The sequence below is a fragment of the Trachymyrmex cornetzi genome, unplaced genomic scaffold (genome assembly GCF_001594075.2).
Source record: "Trachymyrmex cornetzi isolate Tcor2-1 unplaced genomic scaffold, Tcor1.1 scaffold83, whole genome shotgun sequence".
Lineage (NCBI taxonomy): Eukaryota > Metazoa > Arthropoda > Insecta > Hymenoptera > Formicidae > Trachymyrmex > Trachymyrmex cornetzi.
In genome coordinates this window covers 3,760,481-3,776,006 of record NW_017300169.1, presented here as the reverse complement: position 1 = coordinate 3,776,006, position 15,526 = coordinate 3,760,481, and the positions used below count along the sequence as shown (strand labels likewise).

General features: G+C 32.3%; 1 protein-coding gene across 1 annotated transcript in view; it reads left to right on the top strand.

Moving 5' to 3' along the window:
- LOC108768886 (pleckstrin homology domain-containing family G member 5) overlaps positions 1 to 15,526 on the top strand; it is a 169,093-nt gene that overhangs the window by 4,085 nt on the left and 149,482 nt on the right. Inside the window, exon 3 of the mRNA XM_018519560.1 lies at positions 5,351 to 5,436. Coding sequence (XP_018375062.1) covers positions 5,351 to 5,436 — 86 coding nt within the window. The remainder of the gene's footprint in view (positions 1 to 5,350; positions 5,437 to 15,526) is intronic.

Genomic DNA, 15,526 nt, shown 5'->3' with positions numbered 1-15,526 from the left:
TTTGGCTAATGAAAATAACTTTTCTTTCGCGTTAAATAACTTAATGGAAACATCTTGCTTATCAAGACCTCATATCACATAAGATAGGATTACTATTTTGATTCGAATACTGTCAAAGCAACAAGCATTATTTTGCCACCATTTATTATCATCGATCATCATCGATCATCATCGAGATATAAATCATTCGTCGACGGTGACGAACGAATCGGTTGTGTAAGTGCGCTAGTAAAAAAGTTTGTAACATTCTTTTAGTACGAGTCGATAGTGACTCTGTTGATTTTCTTCCATCGAGCAGAAAAAATGACGAAGCGAACAACGGTGAAGCGTTGAACTTTACAGGCGCGTATATAGAGAACTCTCGATTATACAAAAAATGTATTATCGATCGAATTTTCGAAGACGTTGTAGGCATAAGAGGAAAAGATATAGTCAACTAAAGTGCCACAAACAATTAACATGCAGGCACATTGTGAAAAATTTATTAAGGATTAATTAGCATTTGGAAAAAACAGTAGATATATTATTATTCCGAAAAAAATACACGAACGAAATTTAAATTACTAAACAGGATTATTTCTCTTAAATGATTATTCTCAGTCTGATACGAATTATAATTGTTTTAAATTATTTTATTATTTTATACTAATTGTTTTATATCAAATAATGAAGATATGAAACATATACAATATTTACTTCTTTTGGGACTAATAATCAACTATCAACAGAAAAAGAAATAATTTACCTTTTGAACATACACTTATTGTTAGTCATCAACGTTTGACATACATTACGCGTGTAGATGTGTTCGTGTATGTGTATCTACAGATGGCTGGAGCATGTTCACACATGGCTTCGCTTTAAATCGTATCAAGGCTCTTCCCAAATGTACTCTACGATAAAATCTGCTATTGTAGAAGCCAGGGTCGCGCATGATTACAATATTCCGGGCTGTAATAAAAGAAGATGCTATCGACGTATCGCGCACGCCGTTTATTTTTGAAGGCTTAACATTTTTAGCAAAATAGAAGGTGTGAGAGAGAGAGAGAGAGAGAAGAGTGGCGTGCAAAGGAAAAACCTCTTAAGGAAATATGCAAACGAGGATGAAAGACGAAGATCGTCGTAGTTCACGGTTTTGCGGAAATATTTTTTGTGTGATTTTATCGGAAGTTTCACAGTCTCTACATCGTGCGTGACAAAATTTTTTCACAACCTAACCCTTATAAAATATTTTTACCTAATAATTCTTGCGTGTGAAAACATCATATCGCTTAAATCTTTCATTAATATCACGACTTATTTAAAAATAAATTAACAGTTTATAATTGAGCAACCAAAGCTGCAATTAATTCTATTTTAATAGTTGTTATTATATACTCTTATGCAGACATAATTTATAAAAAACATTAAATATGTTACGGTTATTTCTTTTCTCTGTTACTCAACTTTTTGTTCAAATTAATTAATTTCAAATGAATTACGGTTTCAAAAATAAAACTGATTGTTATCGATTCATTTGAAATTTTGAATGTCAGCATGATCACTTTTGTATTTTATCTTCTTCGAAAATATTTAGAGCAACTTTTATCGCACTATCATTGGAAAGATTAAATCTAAGAAGTGTGTCATTGATCCCTCATTAAAGAACGTGATAATATTCATTATCGCGTACATGATCGATCATTCGAGAAAGAAAAATTTGTAATATTTTTTTCTGTTAAATATCAACGAATTTCGAAATTATTTTAATTTGTCGGTAATTTTTTTGAAGCTTGAGATTGCGTGTTATATACAGGGAAATGTGTTGAATATTTACATAAAGAATACGGGAGCATTAAAGGTTAAATATCGACATAACGGAACGTCGACCAAAATAGATGACATTTTGTTTATAGAACTGCGATCTTTAACATCGGCCATGTCTCGTTTGTCAAGGCTCGATCTGATGAGGCGAGTAACGACATAATCAAATACGATCAAAGCGAATACAACACGCATGAAAAATTAAAACTCGCGATAAACAGCAATAAATTTTTACAGAAACTGTACTCTATAATATTTATACTCTGTAATAAACTGTTTAAACAGTTTAAACACTTTCATAATATTAAACAACTTGTAACTTCACAACAGACATTTTTTTACAAAAAAATATGACAAACGATTGATTTAGCATTAAAATGTCGTTAAGGTACTTAAATAGATACAATGAGATCTGTAAAAAAACCTGAACGTACATACTTTTTCCTTCACTAAAATGTTACAATCTTCTTTTCTAGTGCATCATTCCCTCGTTCGTCATACCATGACTGTGCGAAGCAATTCAGTTACCGTTATGTGTGTGTGGAATCAGATTTATTTTTGCACTAAGATATCATAGATCCCACTATAGAGTAATGACGTCGCAAATCAAATTAACCTTCTGTTTTATATATATATAAAAGAAGCATTTCGGAATATTAATATATATATACAGTGAGAATAAAAAGTATTCGTACAAAGAAATTTTTTATAAAAAAAGTCTTATTTGTAAAAAATAAATATTAATTAGCAATTTTATACAATGAACATATTCTGTTCTAACATAAACAAACGAGCTTCGCACGTATTCCTTGGTTTGTTTTCTGTTCCTGCACTATACTGGTTTAGAACTCTCTTTCTCGCTTTAAACAAATATTAAACGTATATCTATCTCACTTTTCCAAAAGAGAGAGTGTACACTAGTTCAGCCAACAGACCTATAGATTCTAGAAGCTAAATTTCTCGACTGTACGAATACCTCTTGAGCATCCAAACAATAGAATTTTTAATTTTCGCTTATTTTTTAGATGATATATTTTCTATAATTAATACACTTCTTTTTGGTATATATAATTTTGAGAAACATACAGTTTATTTTATTCTTTATGAATAAATTGTTAATTACCTAGCAAGAAATGAACATCAATTAAACGTCGAATCGACGTCAAATTGGTGTTGAAATCATCGATATCGATTCGACATCAATTTGATGACTCATTTCTCGCTTAAGAATATTATCTTACAAGAAATATATCTTGCAAGAGCTTTTAAATAAAGAAAAATAATACTAGTTTATGATTTATTTTACTTCTTTCACTTGCACACTGTTAAATTTATCTGTTAAATTATATCCAATTTGAATTATTTTTAAACATTTCTATAAGTGTTACTACTTTTAATTACTTAAACAATGGAGTTAAATAATTTAGTTCAAGAAAATGTGTTAAATTTGACTTAAATTTAATTAATTATTTACATACGTGCTTAGTAAACAAAAATGTGTACGTTAATATGGATGTTATTTACTTTGAAATTAATTTTGTCGAAAAATGAATAGTTTCGGAAATAATTGTTTGCTTCCATACTTTTTCCCCACCCTGTATAATAAAATATTATTTTTAACCCAAGGGATTTTGAATTGTTTCTTTGGTATCTAACAGTGTTATGAAATCTGTCGAAACTTTACTAGACTAGCAATGAATAAAGCTTTCATGAAACTAACGTTAAGTAATTTTTATTTAATTTTGTTTAATTAATTAAAGTTTGCTTTATTAATTTTGTAACATATTAAAAGAAAAAAAGTTAATTATTGCATAATATTCTGTATACTTTTGTCTTAGTTTTTTACGAAAAAAGGAAAACATCTCTATTTCTCTGACTGATATATATTAACTCTCTTGATCGAAACTTCTACTCCGGCACGATCCATTTGCCGAGAAAGCATTTCTCTGTACGAACGTTTTTTTTAACTATGTGACGTTGAATTTTTTATATATGCTAAAAGTTGTGCACACTGCCATTAAAATTCCATTATTCATCGTGTCGTATCTCACATTCTCTACGAATATATTTTTTTCAATAATATACATATAGTATCTTACGAGTCATATTTATAAATAATTTTACACACTAATTGGAAAAGATATATGCAAGTTCATCTGCGTACTATTTAATAATAAAATAACGATAAATTTTTTATAAGTTTGAAATATTTGTCAGTGCGCCGTTTTTCTGTTATTCTCGGTATGTGATGCAATTTTTCAAGTTTAAAAAGAATTCGATAAAAGGCTACAGGCAAACATCGCACTGATTCAGGTTACAATCTGAACAGCGCTGTATACGTATAGATGAGCAGGATATAACGTTAATAACGTGACGATGCCAGAACGGAAAGGCGTGCTCCGTGAGTCGGGTGGCGACGCGGCGGCTTAATTTAGAAATTATCGTCTCACCATCGGGACGAAGGTCCTGTTGCCAAAGGAAGGGCTCGAATGGTTACCTCGCATGCCTGCCGACCGACGCGATAATCGATCTCGTTTTACCGTGGGCTTACTTTAAAAATAGACACCGTGTACACCGTGCGCCTATATACCATGTTCGTTCAATCTGCGGACAATGATTTACCCCGCGAAGGACTATGATAAGTCCGCTTAATCATCTACTGCACTACTGAATTACGCGCCTTATTATTAGCCACGCGCTTTACCTTCGTGCCAGGCTTCAACTTTGAACTAAATGGATAGATCATAGGGTCTGGTCTTTTGTAGCTGAACTAGTGTACACTTTTGGAACTTAAAGTAAAACAGGTATATATTTAATATTTGGCGAAAACGAGAAAGAGTTGTATACATGGAGAAAATTTTATATTTAAAATTACTATAATGTGGTAGTAGCTGCGGTCTTTATGTAAATTGTAAGTTTAAATGCTAAGTTATTTTTTTAAAAACAATAATACAATGTAATTTTTACACTTTTTTATAGTAAACATTTTTTATTACAAAAACAAATCTTGTTGAATGAAAGTTAGTATTGTAAAGATAAGTAAAAAATATATACCTAGCAAATTTGGTTTGCGTACCATAGTAAAAATGAACTGTTTTCATGTTAGAATATGGCTTAACAAAATAATTACTTTATTTATGTGATAAAAATTAATATTACCATAGTAAAAGTTAAGTCGGAATTATGTTGTGAGGGTCCATACGAAAATACAAGACATAAAAAATAAAGTGTAATTTAAAATTATATTAAAACTTAATATAAAATTTTCTCCGTGTAGTCTTGTATAGGAATAGAAAACAGACTTATAATTAACTTCTTGTACATACACTGCGCTTTACAATAATAATATAAAAAATATTTATTTTGTCGCGATATAGAAAAATGTTTGAAAGTATTTCTCCTCCTTTTTCTTCTTTCTCTCTCCCTCTCTCTTGTGTGTAGATATCACAGCTTACTTATATACAATAAGTAACTCTGTTTGCACAGTAATAGCTTCTTAAATTTATATGTATACACAAACTGTATAATCCGATTTCTTCTGTTGCAGATGATGAGCTTGCGGGAGTGCACGCTGCAGACAAGAAACATTTTACCGCAAAGAAAAGAGGAGATAGCAAAGTGCGTTATAAAAAGGTAAGTAAATACATAGCTGGAAGAAATAGGTTAAAGAATTTTTTTATACAACAGTAGTCAATTGTTTGAAATAATTATACCGCGTTTATTGTTTCCACAAAAATTATATACAAAATATGCCACAGTTACCGTAAATATTTGGATAACGCAATTTGCAGATCAGTTAGTTTGTTTTCGAGTTACAAGCAACTAATGTTAGAAACGACTTCAATTATAAACGATATAAGTCGCATTAATTGAGCAAAGCACTTTCGAGCTTTCTTCCGATGGCAGATTTCCTTCAGAACAAGATTCTAGCTGACACTTTTATGAAACTTTAACGCTCGTGTATTAAAGTTAATTTTTACTTGTGTTGCAATTTAAAATTATATATATCTCTCTCTCTCTGCAATAAATCCACTACTGGGGGGGGGGGTATTCTACTTACAACCGCATAAATTTTGAGAAATACAAACGAGTAATTAATTCGCTGGGAATGCGTGGGCATGCGAGACAACAGAACGTGCCACTAACTACAAGAAGCCGAGTTGTGCATGCGGTGGTGCAAGAAATCGAGACAAAGAGTAATGATATGTCCTTCAACGTCGTGCCATGATGCATGTTAGCTCGTCTCTAAGCTATATGCCCGAGGTGCTAACTTACGAGATATGTATAGATTAATGCGATTCTATCTCGATTGTTACTGTTTAGAATCGTTCGATACATTTCGCGTATTTATAAAGTAAACGTAATAAAAAATTACCTTATTACGATCCCATAAAGAAACAATGAGAAACCCATAACAATAAAAAAATAATCGAAAATAATTTACGGATTATTAAAGAATAATTAATTTATCTATATATAAGCGCGTCTTATATTAAAGAGGACGATAATAATTATTATGGAGTTAAATAAGACAATACTCGACAAAGATGATTTGACAATTTAATAATTGGGTTACGAACAAGTAAAGATTGAGTGTGAAGATGTCAAGTGCAATGACATATTATCGCTCCCTTACTTTAAAGATACGCAACTCAAAATGTTCCGCAGAAAAGAAGATAAACTATATTTCAATTTGAAAGAAAATTATTGGTTAATCAAATAATATCAGCAAAAAGGATATATTTTTAACATGATCACATATTATTTTTGTTATTTTTGTTTCACAACCTTTTTTAACAATTTTGACGATTTAAACTATCCTTTTTGAGTTGTAAAGTTTTGATGATTTTTTAAAGTTAAAAAAGTTTACTTTCGGGGATTGATAGAAAACTGATAAGGGATGATTGAGTTCTGCCATTTTTAAAGGGAGCACTATGATGTTACGGTTTACATTCGTGTCGACTCCATTGAGCCACAGACAAGCTTTATCCATGCATCAGTCTTTTTGCTTTTTAAAAATTCAACTTCCTTTTTTTGCGTCTTTCACACATTGAATAATGAGAAAATACTGAAATATGTACTTGAGTTAGCGATGTAAAAATATGACCCGGTAATTAAGAAATTGTCGTATAACAAAAAATTTTCGCCCGATTTGCAGTAAAATATCATTACTTTTTAAGCAATTAATTAATTATTAGTAAAAATGTCTGATGATTAATTGTATTGCGCGATTTGTCACACAATATCATTCAAGCCTTGAAATAGGCAGCTTATCTATCAACCTTGAATGAATGACCATTTATCCTACAACGTCGCCATTATGTCACGAATGTCTGGCAATCAAGTTAGATCTCACGATGCCGGAAATTAAGTTCACTGCTATATTATTCAATTTCTTTGTTATCGATAATAAATAATATATAGGCTCCATGTACACATTTTTTGTATATAAACACTATGGTTAAACGAAGATATATAAAAAGAAATTATAGGAAAATTTTCTTCTCTAATCTAATGAAGTGTAATTATTTATCTACTTTATATTTATTATAAATGAGTTTTATTTGCAATGAGTGTTATATGCATAAATATATATTTATATACTTCTATTTGAACTTTGAAAATGACCCGATTGCGGTTGAAACGTTAGTTTTTAGTCTTTAATAAATATAATTTGTTTCTCTTTCTAAATTTATGTTTATTTTAAAGCTTTTATTTCACATGTTACTTTTTATTTAATTGGCTCGTAGCTATTCTTAAATTTATTCTACTTTTTAAATATATATTCTTATTTTTTATTTTAAAATTAGAATTTTGAGATATAAATAATAATAATAAAATTTTACAAAACAAATCGAGATCAAACTTGTCGTATAAATATTATCGTATCTTGTATAATTTATCATAATTACAAAGAAAATATTCATTGAAAAACTTGAAAATTGAGGGAAAAGTGCGTGCTTATCTGTAGTTTAATTTTTATAAATGACGAGGGACCTCCATTTTTACATACAAATAGAACTTGAACGAAGAAGTAGGACACAGATGGATAGTCGATTCATTATCTCCGCGATGAGAATATTTCGTGCTACTGAACCGGGGCATATTTAACGAGAAAATTTACGGCTATAATAAATGTTATGTTGGTTTTGCAAATATAGCTGACTATGGTAGTATAGATAAATGTAAAATATATGTATACGTCGGTAATGTATGACGATGCGACTGTACGAGCTGACCACATCAACGAGTGAAATACAACCCTAATGTTTACAGGACGACCCTCTTAGGTCGACCGTCGCTTTATTGCATTACGCACGGTCGTTACAGAAAGCGTGTTTGTCACGTAAAGTATGTAAATCAATCACATTGAAAAGGCTCAAAGCCCTTGGGTGCCGATTCTTTCTCTTTCTTTAAATAGAGATACCTACATTGCCTTCCGAAGCAGGCCTGTAATACAAGTAGAAAGTGCAGTGACTTTGTTTTTATTATTGCAGTCGCAGTTTCTTTGTACAAAATCTAATAAATAAATACAGAAAAGGTACGTTAGTTAAATCCGTAATGTGAAGTTTAGATTTAAAAGAAAGCAAAAAGAAACGTACATATTTTATTCTTTAAAAATAAAATATTCGTTTCGGATGGATATGGATTTTACAGTGAACGTAATAATACCTCGCACTTTAAGAAACTTTTCATAGCCGTCTTCTATTAAGAAGACGTACAATCAGATCAGCGATGTAGAAACCATTTCTATGATGAGTCACGACGTCAGTTATTTTGAAGCAGTTCTTTATAAATGTATCTGACTTTTTAAAAACAGTGTAACCTTAATTTTTCTGTTAACAATAAAAGACATGACGTTTTTGTAAGACAAAAAATTGTAATATCAAAATTTGAATGTTCAATCTTCTTTTTCCACAAACGCGATCGCTTTTTTTCTCAATACATACAAACGTAAAAGTAATTCGATTGTTTTATATAGAAAAAGGAAATTAAACATTCAAAATTCGATATAATTGTTTTGTCTTATAGAATATATTGTATACAATATAACGCGTTATGTGTGCTAATTTTCTGATAGATCCTTGAGTGACATGTAGCTTTTAAACTTGGAAAACGATGCGGATGCTACTCGTTAAAACGTTCACTCAAATTGCTCCGAGAGTCTAGAGAAGCAGCAATTAGTGCAACGTACTCACAATGCATCTACGTCACAGTGCATCGAGTGTATCGTTGAAATTGAGATGATTCTTCTGTGAATAATTTTAACGGTCTTGCCAGAAAATTACCAATTTGTGGCAATCGAAATACGAAATAACAAGGAGTGAGAATATGAAGAAGCACTTCTGCGTAACAGTACTAAGATTAGAGAAATACAATCGATAAATAAAGCGACGTAAGAGAGCGAAGTGAGAGAGAAACTTGCGCGTTCTCGTGCCCCTGTTACTTACATAGAATAAATCAATCGAAATGAATCGTTTCCAGAGTTTTGCAGACGAATTTACGATAATTGAATCAGCCGGCGAAAGTGTTTCTTTTGATCGCAGGAATAAAGGCAGGTTCTTTCTCCATCTGCGAAAATTAAAGCTTTCCACGACAAGCGAAACTTTACCGCTTACGTTGCATGTACGCATCTACAACTTCTCGGAGTAACAATTGCATTAACAACGTTAAGGGATGAGATAGCGTGGATTGTAATTACATTTGGCATGAAGAAATGGTATATTGCGAAATAAATTCTCGAGCTCCTTATCTCGTGCCTAAAACCCCATATTTCCCGGTATTCCGAGGAAGCGTTAATTGATTCCTTTCAATCGCGTCCATGTAACGAAAAGGGGTCGTTGCTCCGTTTCCGATTCAACAGGAAGCACTGTGTCTTAGGTCGCCTTGTCGGATATCAAACCGTTAATTCCTGAACTGCTAGGACTGATGTGCATGCAAGGACAACTTCCGGGAGGGGGCGCGATCGGTCGCGTTACCAAAGCTGAAGTGTGGCGAGCGGGGCCAGATACGAGCAGAGTTCTATCGTCGTAAAACGCGAATCGTGCGGCCAAACTTAAGCGAGGCCCGAAACGTTCGTTATGATATCAGACAACCGGCATGATTCACCGTGCCGTGGCACGCGAGTGCATCCTAAATATCTTACGAAATGAAGCGGACTTGATAGAGCGTTAACCGCTCCCGAGCGAGCCGCGTAACTTCCACGCGATGCGCGATGGCGCGATGGCACCGATTTAATAGATACGCGAAAACGGGGTAGAAATCGATAGCAGGATGAAAAACGTCGAAAAATCGACGAACAGCTGAAATGAGGTAGGCAGCATTTTTATACTTTCGGGATAAATTCTTTTGGAGCAATTGAAAGAATACATTCGTATTAACAATTCGTAAGAACAAATTCGTATTAACGTATGCTTAGTAAATAATAAATTAAATTTGAGTCAAATGTAATTTCTTGAGTTAAATTGTTCAACTCTACTGTTTTAGTTAAATTAACCACGTAAATTAATGAAGTAGGAGTAATGGTGACCTATAGAAATGATTAAATAACTCAAATTAGATATAATTTGACATTATCAATGTAATAATGTATATGAATAGAAGTACAAACAACAAGTGCCTTTATGGTTATTATTTATAATAGATTTTAATTATATTTAAAATGAATTTCAAAAAACATTTTGTAGTAAGAAACTATTATTTACACTCAGAATTTTAATAATAATTTTTATCTGACGGGCACATTTGACGTGCAATTTGTGCCAAAGAGACAAGAAAAACATTAATTAAGGCGAATGCGTAACGGTACTAATTGTTTACGTCCCACGAATGATATCCTGAAGAAGGAACTTCGAAGTGGAATTTCGTAATTGGAGTATATTATTTACATCGCGCAAACAATTTTGCAAAGAAGGAATCGAAATGGAATTTTGTAGCTAGATTATTTTATTCACGCAGCGTAACTATCTATAATTAAAACCATCTGCGTGCGTTTTAGCGTTTAATCGCACAATATTAATTAAAATAATAATTGTGATTATAATTAGCTTGTAATGTATACCTTCTGGTGATTTAATTGGATAATAGTTTTTATTATTTTTATACGTGGCATTTTTTATAACGTTATTAAGACTTTTGTGTATCCATAAGAAAAAATAGAGTTGCTGTCACGGCGAAATGAAGACTGCGAATCGTGAAAACCTGGAATCGATTCTCCACGGTGCTAACCTAATTCTATGCACGTGCTCCGTTGGTGAGAGAAAACGTACTTGCGATTCACTCTCGATTACTTCCGCTACTCAATTCGAAGGCTTTTGATCATTTCATACGATTATCGAATTATAATTCCTTTCTTAATAAGTACGTCTCAGTTAGTAAGCTCTTGACTAATGTCTGTATTAATTTTCTCCACACTCCGAGGTTTTACATAAAAACAAAATATGAGAAAGTACTATATACAAAGTAATTATAATTATTTATTGCCACTATAATATGTATAATGATAAAAAAGTTGGCTACAAAATTTTATATTTATCAAATTATTAGTAATATATACGAAAAATAAACTCTTGAATATTAGTTATATTTTATTAAATACTAAAAGTGTGTAATAATTAAAATAATAATTAAAAATGACCGTCTTTAGTTTTGATATAAACTTTAAAGAGTTTCGGGAATGCATTAGCTGCACATCTTTTCACACATATAAATTCTCTGAGACAATCAATAGAGCGGACTTAGTTCGTCAACCAAAAGATTGTCAAGATAATAATCTTTTAGTGCAATCTTTTTGGTATTTAATAAGGTATAATTAACATTTCAAAGTTGGTTTTATAAAATATATGTTACTATCCAGGTAACGAACTGACGTTGTTTAAAACATCAAAATGACAAAAAATAAGCTGATGCATCATCATTTTGACGTTTTAAATAACGTTAGCTTGTTGTCTGGATAATGATTGGATAAACAACAAAATTTTGTGGCTACAATTTTTGTCGCCTTATAAATGTAGAAGTAATATCATAGTGTACGTATAATACGCAATAATACACGTAATAATAATAAATAATCCGCAATATATAACGATATTGCCGTTTATTCTCTTGATGTTATCCCTGTCATGCTTTGACACAATTCAGTATATCGTAATCTATATTATATTATACTAATGCTGTTTAATCTAGTGGCTTACGGGACCATCATTTCCTAGCTGCAATATCAAGCATTTTGGTCAATGTTGTTAATGTTTTATACCATTAAATATAATTGCAACGCGTTACGATCAGACGCTACAGCGTGAGTATACGTGCGTATATGTATGAATCCAACACTTCATTATATCGACAGCTCATTGTTTATTTGCGCAAACACGGCAGATCCAAACGCATCAGAGCTTTTGTTGAAAATTCAGTGATACCGTAATGAAATTCCTGGTTCGTCACACCGCATGCACATTCTTGCGTACTGCCATTGTCGGAGATCATTTTTCGCATTATTCTTTTATTTGACATCGTAGATTAAAATATTGATAATTCAATTATCAGTTATTAAATTACATAAAAAGATTGTTTTTTTTTAAATTTAATTTTGCAGTATTGACTTCTAGAATCATTGAATATAAAAGAATTTCTGCTAATTGTGTCAATTATTACCTAATACTTTTCGATGTAATTATCACCAAATCAATACGAACATCCGGCCTTGAGAGAATGTTACTACAGAGAGTGTCACAGTGAAAATGTAATTCATCGCGATATAATTCCGCATTATTACATTTCTTTATCCTCTTACTTCCGTCTTACACTAGTCACGTTCTATGTACTGCAAAAACTACTGCCATATTTCGCCGAAATGGCACGTTAGAGGTTGCACTTTGCAGGCTTGCACGAGTTGCAAACAACCCTAGTATCGTGATTCTCCCAGTATATACTGGGCATCTCGGAACTGGCGGAAGCAGAGATAGCTTCCTACACAGTTTCCTCTGAGAAGCGATTTATAACGAACATAATATATCACTCAGGAAAGACTGTTGACTGTATTTTGAGAATAAAACTTCGCAATGTATCTTACAATTAGATGTTTGATCTGTTTATATCTCTACTTATTTTTGTTAGTAGTTATTACAAAGAGCACGATAGAAAACAAAAGTTGTATTGTTTTAAGTGGATATCTTTGTTAAAGAAACAGTACTTTATTATTTTAACTGATAAATTTTATTGGAGAAAACTGATAAATGTATTTTTATATTTTAGTATTTTAAATACAAAATTAATTTTAATTAATGTAAATTGTAGTATAATTTAGGGAATATAAAAAGTTTAACAATTAGTTAAAATGTTAATATAACAAATAAAATAGAGACAAAGACGAGTTTCTTTATTTTCGTACAAAGCATCGCTTTTGTAGGAAAATAAATTATTCTTAATAAAATTTTGAGATCGAGCAAAAAGCTTAATTGAACGTTTGAGTATGAAATCATATTTTCTAGTGTTACAGACAAATTGGAGAAATGATTCAAACATTTTTAAGTGAATATTTATTTTATTACTCATTCGAATGCATCTACTTTAATTAATTTTACATGATTCTCATTTTCTCTTTTAAATATTTGGATATGAAAGCATTAAAAATTTTTGTCAATAACATTTATTCATTACGTCATTTATCGATCATTTCGTGCGTCACGTTTTCCATCAAGTTTTTTTAAATATCTCATTTGCATTATTCGAAGCCATCATAATGACATGTAATTTTCTTCCGCTATACGATATAATACTCCAAACTAATTTTCTATGTGATTCTCTACACATTTCGGAATTTATTTTCTACATCCTATAATCTATTTTGTCACATAATATAGGAATAAATATTAGGTTGAAAGGAAAATAGTGTCGTATTTTTAGATCGAAATTGTATATACAATTCGTTAAAAATAAACGAAATTTAAATTTTGAAAAAGGATTTTAAAAAAATTTAAAATCTCTACTTTCAGAAGGTTGCTGTGTTTTTTTTGAGTTTCTGTGAGTTTAGTAATTTTTACATATGTATAGAAAATTACGAGCACAAGGATGGGAAATTTTCTTTTCACTTCGTGACTTGTCACGTGCCCAAAAAAGATTTACCAAATTTTTCGATTTTCTAACGTAAAAATTTAAAGTTTTATCTACAAAATCACTTTTTAAACACGTTACTAAGATTTTTTGTTACTGAGTTATCGCGAGTTAAATAAAAGGAACTCCGATGGTATTATTGAAATTTAAATTTCGTTCACTTTTAACGAATATATTTTATACCTACATATAATTTGGAACTAAAAAATACGACATTAATTTCCTTTCAACCTAATAATAAATAATAACGTGTTGAAAAATTCGGAGATTCGTGGGATTAATCGATCGGAGCAGGTAAAAAAATAAAAATCCGTTGAGGGGGTTAAGAAACCTTACTCTCGTGCTCTTTACGGTCAGCAGTTTCAAAGAGTCCTAAAGGACGATACGAGCGCTTGTGTTGGGGCGAACCAAAAGTTACTGGTGGCGGGGGTGCTTCGAGACGGTTGGCTGGCTGGTGGGGGTGAACGTGCCAGCCTGTATAAGGCTCTGCCACGCGGTCGCACCGCCACAGTCAGTCTGGTCGAAAACATTCGTAGGCGAGAGAAATCGCGTGTCGTCAGGACGCCGTCTTGGAGTCGATTTCGACGATTGTCTTTATGATTTCGCGGTATTGTCAGCAGTGTTACCGGCAAGTGTGAAAATCAATGTGTAAAATCGAAGTTACGCTCAAGTCGCGTTAAGGAGAGATTTTGATGAACGCGAATGTGATCGAACAAGTTTGATCTATTAATCTATCAGTTTTAATCCTCATGTACTAAATATCCATCGATTGTTTTGTGACTGGAGCAATTATCGAGAGATCTGTGACTGTTGATCTGTGAAAATGTGTTGTGGCGAATGAAATGTGATTAATTTTCTTTTGTGACGAAATTAACATCCACGTGCTCCGGGATGTAGTTACTCGCGAGGATGACGGATGTTTCTTTATTTTCGTCCGTGAGATCGTTCCGTTTCCATTCTGATTCGCGATCCGATTCGCGAGAGATTATCTCGATCTCGCGATGCTGCGCGAACATTTCTACGCATGAGTGACTCTCGTAATTCTCATAATTTCTGTCACCTTGGCTTCATCCGTGGGAACTCACCGGAAGAGCATTCGTATCACGTGACGACAACGTCGTCAGCTGACGGTCAGCGTCCTTCCTCGAGGTTGGTACTCCTTCCATATCCGTTACCGTCCATTCAATAGCATCCCTAATTAAACCGTCACGCTGGAGCGACCGCGTCGCGCCAATTAGTCCATCATGTCGAAACAAGGCGAAACTTGAATTCACGTTTGATGAATGTGCATAAAACCGCAGATTTTCCTGCTTCTAATGTTGATTTTCAGTTCACGTGATCGTGTCGTTTATCGTCTGATTATGCTCGTTTTTACCAATGTAGGTAGTTTAATTTTAATCTCGATTCAACTAACTCTTAATTTTTTTCTAGTTCTATGAATTAGAAAAAGACGAAGAGTTAGTTGAACCGAAATTAAAGTTTAATCTACATTCGTATATAGAAACGGGCATTACGCGACATCCTCTTTTTTTATCACGCGGATTTTTACGGCCTCAGTCGGAAATCCTTCAAACAAATATTCGGGGACGACAAGCCAATGCACGGATCATGC